Below are 19,918 nucleotides of genomic sequence, written 5' to 3' on the forward strand. Positions count from 1 at the left end.
CATGAGTCATTCACATGAGTGGTTCTGTGGTTGCACTTTGCATGAAGCAAGTTCAGTACTGCAATATGGAGTTTAATGAATATTGGTAGATCCAAAAACTGCAGATATGCTACCTGGTATGAGTTAATTTTTTTTTTTATTGTTCTATTTTATATACATTATTTCTTTATAAAAATAAAGACTTTTGAATGGTTTCACAAATGTGATAATAATGCAGCAGTCTCAGACTCCCTGGTTTTGTTCATCTTTAATAACACCACACTCACAGTCATTTTCTACTATTGATAGTCCAAACACTTCGTTATTTACAGAGTAGTAAATAGAGTTATATTCAGAGACCACTGAAAAAAATTCCTTTTAAAACAATTCTAGATCAAGTACATTTGACATTTACCTTCTGTTACCTCCAGATGTAATGGAGATGCTCTACCAACTTTAGAAGGGTAATTGTATTTTTAAAATTTATTTATAACAACTATTTTATTTTTGGAATGTATGTTTTATTCATCAGTGGATTTTTCATTAGTCACAAATGAATTGGTATAATAGCATAGGCAGAACATTGGCTGGGTTGTTACTATTTGCATATTGTAGATACTTTTCATTTCTTTAATATTATGACAGAGGGAATGTTCCAAGAAGTTTTGGCACATTTCCTACGTTACCAAATGCTGCAGTTGTATTTTAGTTCATGGACTGAGCTTGATTTCAACTATCATTTCCACAGAGTTATAATGGGAGAGAGAGTTTCTTAATGGAACATTTTGTACCTCCAAGAGGATAGTTCTAATTTTCTTTTCTATATATTTTTTTCTATTCTAATTTGGTAGTACTATAGATATAGCAATGTAATTGTATTTTTCATGTAGGAGTTTTAGTTCTCATACCTAAATATCACTTCAGGAGAGCTGTGACTTTCTTATCTTCCTCCCTTTCTCTCCCACTACTATTTAGATAGTATGTTTTAAAATGCAGTAAGGTTTTATATGATACCTCAGAAAAATGCCCAGTTGATTGATATTTTTTGTTTGCTTGTTTGTTTTATTTTTTTTTCTTTTGAGTGCATGCAAGCACCCTTGATACAAGGTCAAAGGTTTCCCCCAAGATTCAGCAGTTTTATGAAATATGTTGAATATAGTTTAGAGGTCACTCTCCAGCTAGGAGGTGACAGCATTTTGCTTTTTATACTCACTGATATGAAGTCTTTGCAAAAAGAAGAGAGAAAAGTATTTATTTTGGGGACATTTTAAAGATTAAAAGATAAAACGATTTATTATTTTAAGCATCTTTGCATGCTGTGAACTTGTGAATATATAGGGGAAAAATTAGGAAAAACATAGTTATATAGTTAATATAACTTTGGTTCTTGAAAAAATAATAAAGCCATTTGTGAGCACATCAAGACAGTGAATGGAGATGTAACAGCCAACACAGATTTTCTAAGAACAAATTATGTCTGATCAATCTAATGTTTTTTCTTACTATTGTGCATGAGAGAGACTGTGACTGTAATGAAATTTTTTTGTATATATTGTCTTATGTCTTTTTGTAAACACAGTAGGGAAATCCATTCTGCTTAGCAAGATTGCTCTTGTGTCCTCATAAGTCTCAGGCTTCACTTTTCTTCACAGATTAGAGTAAGGAAGTAAATGTTTTTGGGTTATGCAGGTAGGTGTGTGAACCTGAGGACCATTCAACACAGTTACAGAAGCATCCTGTGTTTGGTAACTGTGCTGATGTTCTGTGAAAAATTCACGATGTTAAATAGCCTTTAAAACATCTGATTTCACAGTTGAGCAGTTTCACAGTAGGCTGCTACATAAAGAAGCAGAAACATACATTCAGTGTAGTTTTAAGATTTTTTTTTGTCCTGTGTGTGTGAGTGGTGAGCCTTTAGTGCATGAAGAATTGAATTAAAGCCTTTAAAGACTGTAAAACACACTGCAAAAATATAGGATGTATTGTTACTGAAATTGTGATAATTAAAGATTGAGAGGAAAATTTGCTTTCTGCTTTGGAATAACAGCCTCTTGTACAAGAAAATGATATGTGGTATGGATTTTCCTTCAATTAGCCAAAGAGATTTTCAGAAGACATAATTTTCTAGGCTATGAGTTGGTTGAATCTTTGTAATGCTGCCTATAGGAATGAAAATGTGATAAATATATACACAATAAGGGTATATACAATCTTGCTGAATTAAACCTTTGTTATGGATAAGGGAGTCTTCTGCTCAAAGGCTACCTTTTGCAGTATATAAAATAAGGCCCCCCAAAGTTGAATATTTGATGTTAATAAACTGAATAATTGTAAAAAAAAAATACGTAAATGTAAATAACCATTTTCAGAAAGGTGGAGGAGGATCTCTAGCAAACACTGTAGCTGGATTTCCTAAGCTACAGGGATAGTTCCATCATAGCAGGGAAAGCAGCAAATTCTGCTCATAGTAGTATAACACACTAAATAAAATTTGTACAGAAAAGGGCTAAGAGTTGAACCCATTCTTTCAAACTACTGAATGGCATTGAGCTAATTTGCTCCATGTTGTCTTCTGCATTGATCTGTTCCACCTCTCAGATGGATATTTTTCCTAAATTTCTGAAGTTCTGCAAGTGTATTGTGCATAAATTTTAAACCTGGCAATAGGAGGGTTTCCTTTCTGTAACATTGTGATCCTCCCCTTTTGAGTATGTTTACTGCTGCTTAGCTCATCTGCATTCTAGTCTTGCTTCTTTTCTGTGACATGGCAGTAAAATGAAATTAATATATACATCGAGTAATGTCAAACTCTTCAGAACACTGTGCTCAGTTTCCAAAAAGAGATATTTGATTGAATTTCACTTTGGGGAGTGAGAGGACAAGAGAGAGAGTTGTATTTCAAAGTACTAATTGGAGAGCCTGAGTTTGTAAGATGAATGGTTAATATCTGCATTAAGTGGTAAGGTAGCAGCTTAAAATAGGAAAAAGAAGGAGATAAAGAATATAGAGGTGAATAAGATTCTAATTGTTTGCATTTATTTTATTTATTATTACACTGTAATGTAGAATTCATAACACTAAGATCATTATGTTTTAATTATATTAGTGACTGTCGCTGAGAGCTTTGGGATAAATGACAGCCTTTAGAAGACAAGAAAAGGGCAAATACAGTGCCCATTTCTCTTTAAAACAGGGGGAGACAGAGTAGGAAATAGGAGCATTTTGGTTTCTGGAGAAAATATCAGGTGAATGATTGAATTATTTGGAAGCAGCTGGGGATAAAATTGAAAATTTGACTAATTAATAACAAATTATGTTAAATCAATCTTTCTGTGGAAAAGGTAGCAGCTTGTAGTTAGTAGACGAAATGCATCTTGAATTTAATGCACATCTTTTTAGTTGATTTTCTTGTCTCTTAGGGTGGAAAATGTGAGTACACATTATAGAAATAGCAGTTTTCAGAAGTCTTATGTAGGTAAAAACAAAGTAAAGGCAGTGTTTGTCAAAAGGTTAAATGATGAGTTCCACTGGATCAGTTATGCATACGTCTAATGCCGTTTGGACAACACACTTTGTGGAGAACAGTGGTCACTTGATGTGTCCTTTATTAAGCTGTGTGACAGGATTAGTACAGATAGGCTGCATTTATGCTTATTTCTGGCTGTAGTCCCATCAAAAACTTGTTGATTATACTCCTGGAGTTTTTATTAAGCTGGGAACTAGTAGGAACCAAATTCCTTTGGGAGCAAAATGCTATTAAACTGACTAGTGAGCCTTCATGGGGAAATTCAGTATTTTCTCAAGTGCTGTGGATGAGAGTGGCTTTTCTAAAGCCCCCACAAATGATGCCTGATAGTGGTGTACGTGAGAGCAATATCTTGTTGTTTCTATAACTGATGATTTTAATACTTTCTTCTTTCCCTGTGGAGTCTTTTTTTTCCCCTTTAGCTGTTGGGCAACTGAAAGCTCCCATGGCAAGAGATGGTCACTGTTAGATATGACTTGTTGAGAGAACCTCTGCTGCCCTTATGACTTTTTTTCTCATTTTGGGGAAGAAACTTATGGACTAAATGAAGTGTTTCACTCAGTAGTGACAGAGCGGCTCTTTAGATCTTGCATGGGCAATCAGTGGAGAATCATCTTTAAAAGGATAAAAATCCCCTACAAATACCAGTATTCACATACAAAAACATCACCTCTCTGTTGCCGCTGCTAGCTTGATGAGCACATGAGATGAAGTAAAATCTTTCTCTTCTCATCTTTAAACTGAATAAATAAATAATTTGACAAGTTTTAGCCTCTTGACTGTGTAAACTGAGTTCTGCAGATGGAGAAAATGGAACTGGTGATGAAATAAAATAAATTGGCCTCAGATCATGAAATAAGTGTAAAAAATCTATATGAATGATTTTCAGTATTGTACACCTAACAGTATTTACATCTGTCAGTAATGTTTTTAGCTGAAAGTATTTTCTGTTGTTTAAGAAAACCTATTTTAAGGCAACCATCACTTGCAAAAAATGTAGATTAAAGTATATTTTAAGAAGCTTTTGTCATAGTATTTTAAAGGATTTTTTCTTTTTTTTTTACTTCTGCACCTCATTTGGCTTAAAGCAGTAACTTTATTTAATGTAGATCTTTAAATGTGATATGTAGAATATAAATCACAGTTGATATTGTGAAAATGAGTAGATATATTTATCTTGGTCCCTGCTGCTGTTCCAAAAATTTATTTTAGTGAGTGTACATTAATATAATGAATTTGTTACGATGAAAGGAAGCAGTGGACTGTGGAAAAGTTCTATAAAATAACCTAGCTGAATTCTGCTGCCTTCAAAAGTGTTGACAATCCATTTGATACCAACCACAGGATCCTGTGGAGATTAGTGTACACAATTAAATGTTGAGAACAGTGTATCCATGGGAACAGCCTTCATATGATGGTATGCAAATTATTTCCTACTTTCATGATGAAGTTTCACTCCTACCTTTACACAAAGATAAGTAAACAACTCAAGAATTGTAATATAGATTGAGATGTGGTATTTCTGTACAGACAATGTTTTGTTCTAGTTATTTTTGTCTCACTGAAACGAACACTGTCATCTCTGTAAGGAAACATTCAGCCATTGGATTTGTAGATTTATTCCTGCATGTTGTCTGAACTGGGACCTTGGTGGAACTCCTTTCCTTAGTGTGGGAAACCACTCGTTCTCTCCTTTCAGTAGGAAGCAGTCAGTGGTTCAGAGGCCCATAAGCAGGAGCAGTCTCGTGGATAGAAATTACTGAGTTGTCTTCTATTATCATTAAGTTAGAGTAGCCCCAGATACTTGAAATGTGTTAATATAAGCATGTTCACCTTTGACAACCTTGATATTTTACAAACTAAATCGAAATGAATAACATATTTCATTTTCTGCTCAAATTTTAATCTCCACTTTTCACTTTATTTTAGGGAAGCAGATATTTAGCAGCAAAACAGAATTTAGGATCAGTGCGCTCAAGTTTCACCCTACAGAGTCAAATATTTTCCTTTGTGGAGGGTTCAGCCCAGAAGTTAAAGCTTGGGATATAAGGACTTCTAAGGTAAAGGAAATCTTTTTTCTATTTTAGAATTCCTAGTCTGTGTGTGCTGTGTTTTACTAAGCTGCTAGATGTATTGTAATGTAATATTATTCTGAAGTATTTTGGGTTTGTTATTGATTGTGTTCCTATTTGTTGATGTGAACCTCTGTAATGTTTTTTTAGTGCTAAGAGGAACATTGTATACAAAAATACTATTTTATTCTGTCTGGAGATATAAGAAATCTAATTGAATTAAACAAAGCCAATAGCTCACTTTAGGATCGTGAAAGGCAGTTGTGTACTAGGAAGCAGTAGAGGTGACTTGCTCTTCAAGCTGTTGCATGTGGGTCAGGATGTGTGTTTCTATACCTTGTGTGTAGAAGCCTGGAGTACTTTTTGCATTCATGAAGGGCCACAGAGCTGTGTATAGCCTCTGCTTTTACTTTATCATGAACTGTGAAGAACAATGTGCTCCCAGCTGCCATTCAGAGCTCAGGTAAGACCAGAGCTGTGCTCTGCCAGGGGGAAGCGTAAGGTAAACTGACATTCTCATGCATGGAACAGTTCAGAGAGAAGCAGTGACTGTAAAGTGAGTAGTTCTTTGTTTTCCTTTGAATTTCTATGTGGGTGGAATCTACTCATTGTAGTTAGCCATCTGTTTGCTCTTGAGGATGGCAGAAGGGATCTGAAAAAGATAAGATAGCGTATCAATAGTGCTTTCCCGTGGCACCAGACAAGGTATCAAACAGTATTTTATTGAAGACAATAAATGTGTTTGTCTCCTAAAGCAGCTCTTTCCTTTCAGATTTTAAATTCTGATGGTGCCTCAGCTCAACCACAACCAAAGTGTCAACTGATATGTCTGGCAAACCTAATTGTATTCACACCTGCATAAACATAGATTCACAAAACGTTTCCTTGTGGACGGGAGCAGGTATGGAACAGCACCTGCTTTTTAACCTGGACAGAGGCTGCAAAGCAGCACACACATCCCAGGCTTTGATTGCCAAATATTGTCAACCACCTTAGCCTGATGTTCTGCTGAAGGTGCCTCCTACAGAAATATATGCGTCTCTGTGGTGCAGTACTAGAGTTGGCTGATTGACAAACAGTGGTTTGACTGTATTGGAAAGTTTTCTTGGTGAAACTGTTCCTGAAAACTGGCAGTAGAGAGGAAACACGTGTCCTTCACCAATGAACTGTGTAGCTGGAACAGGGAGAAGGCAAGTAGAGAGGTGTAGACATAGTTTACATGAGGCATTATACCAGTGAGGAGCAGACAAATGCATTGAGATGGAGGTTCAGTAGCAGATGGATGTGCAATTTGTGAGGTACTGGCCTGTGTAAAAGGCATTGTAAAACAGCAAAGGAGCAAGGCCATATTGATAAACTGTAGACTTTAACAGCTAACCTGTTCATATCTTCTGTAGTTCTGACTACCAGTAGCCTGGTTTGAGATGATGTTTTGATATAGTAACTTTTGTGTAAACTACATCTGTCAAAATTGCAGAGGAAAACTGCAGTTTTCAGTATGTTACCACTGCACAGGTTTAAGAAACAATAGTTATGCTTGGATCACCTTTGTGTGGGTTGCAGGGGATGACATAAACTGTGTGTGTCTGTATGCATAGCCAATAGTGAACGCTTTAGGTGAAAACATCAGTGATTCATTTCCAGAGGACAAACAAAACCAGTAAAAATCATTTATATCTATGTAGAAGGGGAACCTGAATACTTAGCATTTTATTAATTTGATTATACATTAAGTTTAAAACATCTCTCATGTTTTCTACTAGTTAGGGAGTGTATTATCTTTATGTTATTTAAACAGTATTTTATTGTATCTTTGTGCTTTACTGCCCAACTTTGGCTTTTTTTGACCCCTTGCTTGTGGACCTGGGTGTGATGTCTTTTTCAAATGGGTACAGTGGTGTATTTCTGTTTTCTTGGGTCATTCCCTTTCCACTTTTAATACCTTTACCGAAGTAGATGGTAGTTGTGATTATTACATTATGAATGTTTCTCTTTGAGTGACAGTACTGCTGTTATGTGCAGTATGTCACAACATTGCATGCTGTGGCATCCTTTGATCCCATCTTACAATGTGATTTCTCAAAAGGAAGTGTATTCCATGGCCAGGATGGTATATACAGCAAAAAGGAGACTAGCAAAATAATGTGTTTGTATCTCTATGACTGACCATACGCTCATCTTTGCAATGCTGAAGATCCAGGTCTCCTTGAAGAGCTGTTGAGTCCTGGGAATTGCACACGGTGTTTGTACCTGCAGGACACCCCAGTGCTTAGAAATATTATGTGTAACTGTATTTCTGTGAGCTGATGCTAATGAAGAGACAAGGGAAACATGTCACCGTTATTACAACCAAATAATTTACTTTTTGAGAGAATAAAGAAGTTGAATGAATATGTATTCTGACCAGTAAAACAAGAAATGTTTTAGACCGGGTAAAACAAAAATCCCAGCCTGTTTCTTTTGTATAGGTCCTGTACTGGGCTCTCTCTGGAAGTTTTAGAAATTGTAACCTACTTTGTTCATTAGGAAACAATTATATTCTTGTAGAACTTCACCACTTGGAAAACTAGCCAATTAAGTAGTGCATGAGGAATATTAATTTTAAAAACCAGCAGTGTCTAATCCCCTTAGAAACTGGAAGGCCTGGTAACAGATATTGATCCTTTTTTTAGATTTTTTATATGTTTGCTCATTTGAAAACCATAAATTTTTATGTACTGTGATTGTCTAAAGCAGCAGTGTGGTTCACTCTCTTACTCTGAAACATTTCTAAAAGGGGGAGAGAGCTTCTATTATTCTTTTATTATTTTTTATCCCCCCATCTAAGGTAGCTGTAGCTCAGTGATAGACTGTTAGTCACCTAGATTTGTACTGGTTTTAAAATTTGAAGAACTCTGTGTGTGTGTGTGTACTGAGTGGATGTGGAAGGTCATAGGTGAGTGGAGAAAAGGGGTAAAATATCAAACTCCTATCTGATTTTTTATGGCTGCTTGTTGCAGAGTAGTGAGTATCACCTATAGATCATTGCTGTAAAATAATGTAGTTACATTTCAAACTCTCAGCCATAGAACCCTATGTTGGTTAGACATGAACTATCAGCAGCATCACTATCTCATGTCTGCTTCTCCCTAGTGTGGGTATTTCAATGAGTTTTTCAGGTGTTCCTGCTTTCAGCTTATATTGTTATCTTTATTCACATATCTTTTCTATCTTACACTGTTATAGCCATAGTTAAGACTAGGCAGTGTCCTGGCCAATATTTTGAAATTTATCCTGTCCCGACAAGTACATTTTGCTCTTAACTGAAAAAAATGTCTGAGGCTTCTTGCCACTTTGCTTCAATTTTGATGCAAACAACCTTTATATCTTTCAAGTGCTTTCATCCTAATTCATAACAAGATTTTCCTGTTTTGCCTGTTCTTTCAAGTGTGTTAACCTGTCATTCAGCTTGGAATGATGTGTGGGTGAACTAATGATTCTTTTTGTTCCCATCATCATACTCCTGATAGCCTTTTCAGGTTTTGCAGCATATTTTATCAATAGAGTGAGTGCCCTACATCAGGAGTCTGAATCTTGTTACTCACTGCACGTTGAAAACTCAATTTCAGCATTGGCTGATAATTCAGTTTCAGGGGTCATTCTTTAGGATGTACTCCTGTGTTTTAACATGTCTTAAAATTAACTCTGAGGCAAAATGATAATTGTATATCAGGAAGTAAGTGGATTTTTTGTGGAAATTCAGAGCAGAACATTAGGCATCACAGATGTAGAATGAGAAATAGTGAAAATATTGTCTAGTTATGCATACGTGCAGTAGTTTAAATGGGTTTCTTTATGCTAGTGTGCCACACTGGTGCTTTCTGCTTTTGAAAAATGACATAGAATAGCTGATAGTGGTATTTTTTAAAATTAGTACTTCTGACCAGGGCCATAAATTTATGAGCATAAATTACTGATATTTATTAATCACTAGAATGTGGTACAAAAATTGGGTTTCCAAGTCCCAGAGAAAATGTGTCAAGGTAGGTTTGAGGCAACCTTTCAGCTACTAAAACGTTGAGAAATTTTAGGACAGCTAATAGCGTCTCTGCTTTACACAGTGCAAATCTTGGGGACTTGTGTAAATTAATCTTTTCTACTCAGTTTGACAGTTCACTCCTGATACAAGGGGAATGAGCGAGTGGCTGCATGGTTCTTAGTTGCTGGCTGGGTTTAAACCACCACAGAAATATACATTAGGCTATTAATCAGAGAGGCAGATATAAAAGAAAAAGGAGGAATATTGAAAGATACTTATTGCTATCCCTGTTCTGTTGAGCAAATAGGCAAAGTGGTTTCAAATGTAGCATTGGGTATTAAGCAAGACAAAGAATGAAAGAACAATGAGGGAATTTAAATCTTTAAAATAAAGCTAAGCAATATACTTCAGAGAAATGAATGGATGGAACAGCTTGTTAACAGCTCAGTGAAATGTAAAGTATACAGGCATCTCACAATTACAGGGACAAGTAGTCAAAGCCTGAAAAAAAGAAGAATAAAAGAGGCAGATGAATAGCCTGTAGAGATTTATTATAGTGGTATTTTTGTTTGTGTTAAACCCAGTTTTGTCTCTCTGGTGAAGAGATTATTCTGGAGATCTTATATTGCTGTATAACAGATTGATTGAATTTATGAAACATTTGAAGAATGTTTATAGAGACTTTATGAAAAGACCAGAAAACTTGGGAGTGAGCTGCTATGTTTAAAAAAAAAAGAATCTTCAGTGTCAACCAAGGAGAGAGCATCATATTAAACAGCCCCCATGGGATCTTTGGACCTTGGAGCTGAACCTAGACAAACCCTGTAAAATGCCCTGTAAAAAGAAAGGTGCAATAACCCTGAGACCTTAAAGTAGATATGTAATTTAGAAGTATTTCCTTTCTCTGAGCTGTGGAAGAATTTCTTAAGATGTTTAGCACAAGCCAGCACAGTAACCCTTCATTACTGATGATCTACATTAGCTTTTCAGACAGCATACAATATATATTCCAACCACTTATTCTACCTGAAATTTTAATATGCCTTGAAATACCAAAGAGAACAAAGGGTTGAGATTTGTATCCTTTAGCTCAGCAATAAGGACCTTATTGTGTTCACTAAAGGAAATATAACTACAGATAATTTTTTTTGCTTTTTAATTTAGGTTTCTAAGCTTACACAGATGTACTATCAGAGCAAGACTACAACGGTAGTTGCGTTATACTGATAATACTTTTAAAGGAGATAAAGTTCCTTATATCATGAGTGAATAGTCAAACTGAATTGAAACAATTTATTTACATGTGTCAGCAAGGCTTGTATAGTGTAGAGCAAGGATGCTGTTAGCTCTGCTGAAAGGACATACAGCACTCAAGACTTGCATCTAAATGTTCTCATTTAAATTTTCTAAATGTATCCATATAATTATTTTTTGAGTTTTGCATATTTTACCTTTTATTTACATTTTGCTTTGATAAAACTCTTAACATTTTGTAAGCATTCAAGAACTGGTTCTTTATCATGTGCATACAGAAATGCAAGGGACTTTAAAATTATGGAGATCACTAACATCACTAACATAGTTTCTGGATTCTATTAAAAACAGAGGAATAATTTACTCAACTGATGGATGTACTCTGTTTCTGACCTCATCTGTTGATGTTCATGTGTTCTGTCACAAACCACTGAGGTCTGTTGGAGCTTTAGCAAGAGTTTTTCTGCTATAACTGTCAGATGTGCTGATGAAGCACCATGTAGTACTCTAGAGAGGGAATAAGTGGAAGGTGGCAGGGCTGTGGCTCTGGTCCTTAAGCAATATTTGAAGATCTTAGACTTACATAAATGCAAATCCACTGCTTATGTTAAACAAGGAGGAAAAGAGAGGAAGGGCATCAGGTAGTGGAGACCCAGTAATATGACCTGACAGCCACAGAAGGAAAAAGCTTTGAAGGAAAGATTATTTACAGATATAAGAATAAATGACATTTAAAAAATTATCAGAGTTAAGTGAAGGTTGACTGTGTGAAGCTTACTTGATGTCACTTTATGATGTTGGACTTTGATAGAAGAACTAGAGAAGCTGGAGAAGGCAGGAACTAACCTGGGTACTGTGTAAGGAGAAAACTGGCTAAATGGAAGATCTCAAGAAAAGAAATATACTGGGAGGAATTTAATGAAGTGCTTCAGGCATGGCTCTAAATGGAGGCAATGTTTATTATTTTATTTTTGGAAAATGTTTGTTACAGAAAGTGTTGTGTTAGCAAAATCAATATAAACAAAAATAGAGCATTATGAAGGAAAAACAGAAATGACATTAAAAATGGAAAGAGTACAAAGGAATAGAAAGGTTCAACCTTTTGGGATTAATAACAAAATTTTGTCAGGACATAAGGAAAGTTTGAAAAAAGATGCATATAAAGTTAAGGCAAATTTAAGGAAAAGGTAAATTTGAAGATTTACACAGAATTTTCCATTTCTGAAATTGAGGTCTTATAAGATATAGAACAAATTAACTAGAAAAAAAATAATGGAAGCTGTTCTTTCAAGCTTTTAAAATTACTCTTGAAATGAACTGCAAAGTTTTATTATTAACAGAGGTCAAGGCAGAGTAACAACAGTTTCCCTCTCACAACCCCCCATCTTGGTTTATTACTCTGAACATTGTTTAGCTATAAAATTGTAACTACCATCTACAGCTTTATGCTTAAAAAGAAAAATATTAAAGAGATGCTTTTTATGTTGCTGAGCTATTTCTCCACACTTGAGTTTATAAAGAAATAAGCCTAAGCCATTAAAGCACAGTTAAAAAAATTAATAGAGTACAAGTGCACTGCATTTGTTTCCTTGGAAACATTCTATTGCAATTTCTTTCAGATGAGATGCAGTTATTTTATGTTGTATTTAGGAGACCCTAATGAATTTGTCTCTGGATAGCATATAAATATGAAAAAAGGCTGTAGAAATTGGTGGAGCTACTTGCACTTCTGGTTTCTATAGAAACAGCCAATACATTGTCATGTACTGGTGGTATTAGGAAGAACAAGGTAATTAAAATAAGATGATTTATGCAGTGCTTTAGAAAACTAAAGTTATTCTTCTCAGAGAAATCCTTTCTGAATCCACGAACAAAAAGTTCAAAGAAATATGGTGGGGGTATATTTTTTCTTGCATAATGGCATTTTTTTTTCAGTTTTAACATTCAGGGGTCCTTTCTGAATGTGAAGGCACATTTTCTGTGTCTGTAGCAGATAGGTGAGCAGTCCTGCTGTGTTTATTTGGAAGCTTCACGTGGTGGTGTGTGTACCATCGCTCCTGGAGCAACTGCTGCTAGAGAGACTGAAATGAGCCAGGAACGAAACATGTCTCCTTTTGGGGCGGGAGTATTCAAGTGAGAAGCTATCAGGGAAGAGCTGTTCCGGTTTCAGCCCATTTCAAGACACATTTTACACCCCCAGCAGTGACCAATATGCTTTTGCAAAACAAGAATAGAAAAGCGCAGGAAACTTATTTATCACAATTCCCAGCAATGGTTATCCAGGCGTTTCTAACTTACAGTTTGAGGGCCTCCTGCCTTTTTGTCTTTCATGGATCCCTTTGAGTTTTCATGCTGTGGAATGGGTTGTTCTTGATCTTTTTACATCTTCAACTTCCTGTAGCAAGGAATTCAGCTTAAATATGTAGTGTTCAAAGAAGCATCTCGTTCTGTGTGTTTTGAAGCTGCCTTCTACTTGTTTGCAGTCTAAAGTCTTAAAATGGAAGAAACCATTCACCTTCTCCATGCTGCTCAGAATTAATTTCTGATTCTTTCAAATTCCAGTCATCTCATTTCTGTACTAAAAATTCCTTGATTTTGCACTAAAGGGTCTGTGAGTTCCTCACAGAAAAGCCATTCTGTATCTTCCTGTGTCTTTCCTATATGTGGATTTCACTTCTTGTCCTATTTGAGATGGGAAAATAATTTTAAATAAAAAAATCTGATGGAAAATAATTTTTTCCCCCTAATAAATGGTTGACACCCTCTATCACAAGATTCTTGTGCTTTCTCAAGCAATCTGAAATTGACTTCAAAAAACCAAAAGTGTACATTGTTCATATCTAAAGTCTTAGAGATCAATACCAGAGTAAGGTCAAACAATCTTAATCAGACTCTCTTTCCTTTTAATGATTCTCAAGACCCCTTGATAATCTTGAGCTGTGTCCCTGAAAGCAGAGCAGTTACAAAGAGAAAAAAAGTATTTTTTTCAACTGGATAAAGACAAATACAGCAGTCTTCTGCTAAAACACTTCAAAAGAGCATAAGACTGTAGTATGCTTGATCTTCTTGCCTATGATAGTGTCATGTGTTTTGTTTAAAATTGTCATTATCGTTTTCAGGTGGGGGTCAGAGGCATAAATTAGATTTGTCATGTGGTTGTGGTTTTGTTGTGAACACATAGCTAAAATAGCTGAAAACCAAATAACCCTCTGCCTCAAACTTTACTGTCTAGATAGATTGACATAAATGACTTGCACTGCAATAGTTAAAAAAGCTTCTATCTTGTGCAAAAATAACCTTTCTTTTAAGTTAAAATGTACTTTTTATTACTGGTAATGGTGTAGCACTGTTTCACAGAAGAAACTTAAATGAGTCCCGCATTGCATTAATTACCCAACATTCCAGTAGGAAGAGGCAGTTCCAAGCCAAAGTATGCAATCTAAAAAGATAGGATGAGAAGTGGAAGAAAAGATATTCCCACTTTTACAGATTGGAAGCCATGGCACTGACTGATTAAGGATTTTTTTAATGACCAGCCAGATTGCCAGTAGTCCTGTTAGATTTGTTTTGAGACCTCATCTACTGATTCCCAGGGCAAGGACTATAAAAAACCCACATTTCTTTCTCGTCACTGGCATAAAACTTGAGTGACTTTTTGAAAAGTGCAGTGCACATAGATTACAGGTGACCAGCACAGAGCTGGGGCAAGGAACAGCTTCTGAATTGCTTGTGTGGAGGCTTTGAGATTTCAAACCAAATACTAGGCATTGCATGTGCTTTATTGCACAGACGTATTATAGAACACCCCTCTGAAATATATACCTTGAATTCAGCATCACAGCATGCTTTCCAAATCACCAGGACCATAAGAATCTGTTTGAAGCTGATTTAATTTGCCTAAATTACCTCTCTTGTCGAATGCCTGCAGCCATGAACTCTTGCCTTAGTGAAGAAGCTTTGTTATTATGTTGGATTGTGTTGACACCAGAAACTATTAGTCCTTCCTTTGAAATGAATTCTTTTATGTCCAGAAAATGCTTAGATTGAAGAAGTGGACTGTGGTTTTCCAGTGCTTGTGGGTGATAAATCTGCAAATAGAAAAAGAGGAGAAGGTGTTATTAACAGACTTAAGCCAGCAGGGTAGGCCAACTGGTGCTTTCCCCAAATAAGTAAGTTCCTCAGGCATGTCATGAATTAATTGTCTAAGGTAGAATAAAGCAGGTTTAATTATGAATACTTTTCTGAGTAGGGATGTTGCAATTAGTTATTTTTGAAAGATGTCTTCATGGGGCAATTTAAATACTAAGTATATCTTATTCCCGACTGCTATTCAAAGTGTTAGTTTGCTGTTCTCCGAGTCAGTTCTTACTGTGTAGTTTGAAGATTGAACAGCATGGTTTTTCTCAGGTATGTATCAAACATATAGAAAAAAAAGGTCTTTTGTAGTAATTTTTATAAAGACAGTTTCCTGTTGCAAAGCTAAGATACACAGGTAATTTTGTTATATCTAACAAATAGCAGACAAGAAAATATTATTTAATGATTACTATTGAAAATGTTGAAATTGATAGTGGCAGTTTCTGTAAGAGCCCAACAGGTTTTCAGCAAAAAATAAAAGTAGGTGCACAACTTCACAACATCTTCCTGTTCCTTACTGAAAGATGTCTGTTGCTCCAAAGACTGTTAAAAATAAGTCCAAAACCTAAACCCTTAACAATACTGGACACAGTGCATGTGTACCCTCATGTCTACCACTGTGGATATGCATATGTACCCATATTTCACAAGTTTGGGGGTTTTTTTAGGTGATAAAGACCCAAACAATATGTCTGTGATTTTCTTCTTTAAAACAGGAAAATATTAAAGAATCACTGCCATGAATCACCGTTTGGAACTTTGTTGTCATTTATTGCTCTATATCGTCGTTCTTCATTTCCCACCACTAATTGGCCTTTGCTTCTGTCTCTGTTTCTACACATTTGTGCTGCTCTGCACTCTGGTTTTCTGACTCTCTGGTTGGGACTTGTCACTTCTCTGAAGGTCTCTGCTGCTCAGTAGTTGCCTTCTCAGTCTGTCAGGGTGGTAGAGCCTTTTGTGTCCACTCCTCTCAATTTAACTTTATTCTTCTCCTGCAGTCCTTACAGCTCTCAGGTTTCTGTATGGTTTTCCATTTCTCATTCCAGACAGCTATTATATTTTGTGGGTTTTTTTTAGTTTAGTTTCTTTTTTTTTTTCGTTTTTGCTCCTGCAAAATAGCTTAATTTTCTACTTTACTAATGAACTATGGACTTCCTTTTATAACTCTGTGAAGAAATATCTGTGCATGGTGATTTCTCCATAGAGAAAGTGGAGGCTATAAATATGGAAATATCCCTTTTGGCTTTACAAAGTTTAATTGCTTTGTATATTATGCAGATTCTAAGGCTGAAAAATCTGATGAGAGGAAGTAACACATTTGTCTATTCACTATCTTAAAAATGCAGGCAGATTGCTGAGGAGTATGCCAGTTTTTTGAGTTTGCAGGTTTATGTCTTGTCGCTGTTATTACAGAGTGTGTAGGGTGCTTGCACGGCTGAGGTTCTTCACCGAATACAAACAGCATGTTTCTAAACTGTGCATTTCTCAAAGCCTGTGAAAAGCAGTTGGAGCAGCTGCTGCTGCCACCCTTGTACATGCCGAGATCACAGGAATCAGAGCTGGAAGGGACCTCAGGAGATGAACCAGTAAATCGCTACCCTAAAGCAGGATCAGCTAGTTCTGAACATTTCCCAACAGTCACAGAATTTTTAGCTTGAGGCAATAAATCAAGACATTCTCATGCTGTGTTTGATACTTTAAATGATTTTTCTTTTATTGGTGAAAGTATAAAACAGAGGTGTAATCCAGGATATTTCACTGTGATGTCTGAAAATTGTTTGTTTGGTTGGGTTTTTTTTAAAAAAATATATGTGCTTATGGTATCTGCAAAAGGTCTGGACCCTGAAGTCAGTAGTTCCTGGCAATGTTAGGGGTGTAAGATAGGCACTGAAATGCCTCACAAAGTTAAGAGTCAGTATAATGCTTCAAGCACTTTCTCTGCTCTCTTGGTTTTTCTAGTGACATTAGAAGAAGGACTAACCCCTGAACACCCCGTCAGAAGTGCAGGCTGCTATGTTTTAGCTATCTTTGAGAGAGAGAGAGATTTAGATGTTAATAACTAGGAGTCTTCCAGTGTCCTAGTTTCAAGGATCACCATATTCAGAGAGATGGTGTGCTTTGATCTGGCCACTTGCCTTGAAGTTTTTCTTCACTAGAGGCAAATGAGAGAAAAAAGAAAGCAAAAGTATTGATTTGCAAAATTCAAATTAGACAACATAGATACAGAATTTCATGAAGGAAGATGGAAAGAAAGGAAATTCAAATTGTTCATGTATTCCTTAGAATAGTTCAAAATATGTCTTAATTTTAAGATCCATCTTACAGGCTGTTAAAATATTCAGAATCCTGTGGCTGAGTAGCCATTTCTGCATGGATCTAACCCACTTTTTGTGTACAATTGGAATCTCTCCGGGAGTAACTTGTACCCATTACCCTTCCTCTTTTCCATGTAACTCTTTGTAAAAAGGGGGTCTCCATCATCTATGTAGCCATCCTTTAAATACTGGAACATGGTTATAAGGTCTCTTCTAAGCCTTCTTTTCTCAAGGCTGAAGAAGCCTGGTTCTCTCTGCCTTTCTTCATATAGCAGCTGCCCAGCCCTTTGGTCACCTTTGTTACCCATCTCTGGTTCCTCTCCAGCCTGTCCACATGTCTTTTTTATAGTGGGGACAAAACTGAACACAGTGTTCCAGGTGTGACTTGACAAGAGCTGACTAGTGGGACAATGACAAATGTCTACTAGGGGTGCCCGTGTTGATACCAACCAGCATCCAGTTGGCTTTCTTTGCTGCAGCTCTATACTGTTCACTCATGTTGAGCTTGTTGTCCATGAGGACCCCCAGGTCCATTTCCACAGAGCTGCTGCCCAGCCAGGTAGATCACAGTATGTGCTGCACTCCTGGATTATATTTTCCCATATGCAAGACCTTACACTTGTCCTTATTGCACTTCATAAGACTCTTGCTAGCCCAGTCTTCCAGCCTATCCAGGTCTTCCTGCAGGGTGGCTCTCCCTTCTGAAGTGTCCACTTCCCCACTCAGTTTGGTATCATTGGCAAACTACGTCAGGGCACACTTGATCCCATCTTCCAGATCACTTACGAAGATAATAAACAGCATTGGACCCAATATCAATCCCTGAGGGACCTCACTTGTGGCAGGTTACGAGTTTGAAAGGAGCAATTTAGCACCATTCTCTGGGTGCTTCCTGCCAGCCAGGGCCTCGCCCACATTGGTCTAGACCACAACAACATAAATTTCTCTAGGAGGAGACAGTGGGAAACTGTATCGAAATCCTTGGAGAAATGCAGGTAGTCAATGTCCACTGCTAACCCCACATCAACCAAGCAGGTTACTTTGTTGTCGAGCACAATTTGCGTTTGGTGAATTCATGCTGGCTTTTCCAGTCACGTTTTTGGACTTCATGCTGCCTTGGAGATGACACTTCCTATATTGATGCAGAGGCATTCGATAGGGCTCCCACAAACATGGAGTGTGACTCCTTCTCTTCTTCCCCGCCTCTCTTTATCAAACAGCCTATAGTAGCCACCCATTGTGATCCTTCAGTCATGTGATTTGTCTCACCATGTTTCAGTTATTCCCATTATATCATAACTTTCTGTCTGTGCACAGAGCTCCAGTTCCTCCTGGTTGTTCCTAGGGTGTGTGCGTTGAGGTGGCTGGTGTTCTGGTTCTCATCTTGGGAGGCAGCTAAGGGACATTTGTTGCTGCTCTGATTGGCCTGGCTTATTCCCCAGCTGATTGCAATGGTGTGTGTAGCATTGCCACTTTGGACTCTCCGATTCCCCCGAGTTCTTCAGTTTAAAACCCAGCTCACCAAGTTGGCCAGTTTGCTGCCAAAGATTCTTTTGCCTCTTCTAGGGAATCAAGAAGAGTTCATAATATAAAAGGGACCTTGTGTAGACCCAGCTCCACAACTTTGTGTTGTTTAGAGCTCTTTCTGGATTTAACTGTTATTCCTTGGTAATTTACAACAGAATCTTATGTATATATAAACATAATATTTAAGTTGTACAAACTGATGCTTTATTAAAATCTCATTTAATTTTCCTGTATGTTGACTCTTTATATACATTGACCAAGCTATTTAATACACTAGTACTTCAACATTTTAAATTGCGTTACTTTTTAATATTTAAAAATAATATATGATTTAATGGAGATAGTTATTAATACAAAGATGTAAAACATAGGTTATTGTGTTCTAATCTGTCAAAAAATAACAAAGTCTTTTATCCACTAGGTGTTAAGAGTGTACAAAGCTGCAGTACAACAGACTTTGGATATACTCTTTCTCCCTGAAGGAAGAGAGTTTCTTACAAGCACAGATGCAGTAAGCCGGGACTCAGCTGATCGTACCATCATTGCATGGGATTTCCAAAGTGCTGCAAAAATCTCCAACCAGATTTTTCATGTAAGATTAACAACTAGTATTGTTTAGATCATGTTTTAGTATTTCGTGCTTGTCAATGTAGTAAGAAAAACCTTTTGATTTTCAATAAGATCATTGTATGATGTATAAGATGCTCTTCATGTAAGTTGATGACTTGCTTTGTTTTCACATGTAGCTCTTAATTGTTCTTAAAAAATGACCTTGAAGACTGAGAGATCTCCTCCTGTTTAAAATATTTACATTTCAATGTTAATTCACTGACATCTGAGCTATATTTAGGCAAGGACTCTGCAGTGTCATTCTCGTTTGCCAGTGGTACATGGCAGGAGTTGCTATAGTGCCACATTTCTTTTCCCACACTATTTCATACATTTTTCATCAGCTGCACTGAGGGCTATTGAGAAGTTGAGTTTAATATTCACATAGTAATAGCAACCTGATACATGCATACAGATACCTAGTACAGCATAATCACAGAGGCAAAATTTGCATTTATCAGTGCAGGTGCAGTGTTTCTCT

General features: G+C 36.6%; 1 protein-coding gene across 3 annotated transcripts in view; it reads left to right on the forward strand.

The window, feature by feature from the left end:
* WDR25 (WD repeat domain 25) overlaps positions 1-19,918 on the forward strand; it is an 84,824-nt gene that overhangs the window by 39,276 nt on the left and 25,630 nt on the right. For all 3 annotated transcript variants that reach the window (XM_027673981.1, XM_027673980.1, XM_027673982.1), the window contains 2 exons: positions 5,435-5,565; positions 19,250-19,420. In XM_027673981.1, coding sequence (XP_027529782.1) covers positions 5,435-5,565; positions 19,250-19,420 — 302 coding nt within the window. The remainder of the gene's footprint in view (positions 1-5,434; positions 5,566-19,249; positions 19,421-19,918) is intronic.

This window comes from Neopelma chrysocephalum, unplaced genomic scaffold (genome assembly GCF_003984885.1).
Source record: "Neopelma chrysocephalum unplaced genomic scaffold, ASM398488v2 Primary Assembly neopelma1_24, whole genome shotgun sequence".
NCBI classification, from domain to species: Eukaryota; Metazoa; Chordata; class Aves; order Passeriformes; family Pipridae; genus Neopelma; species Neopelma chrysocephalum.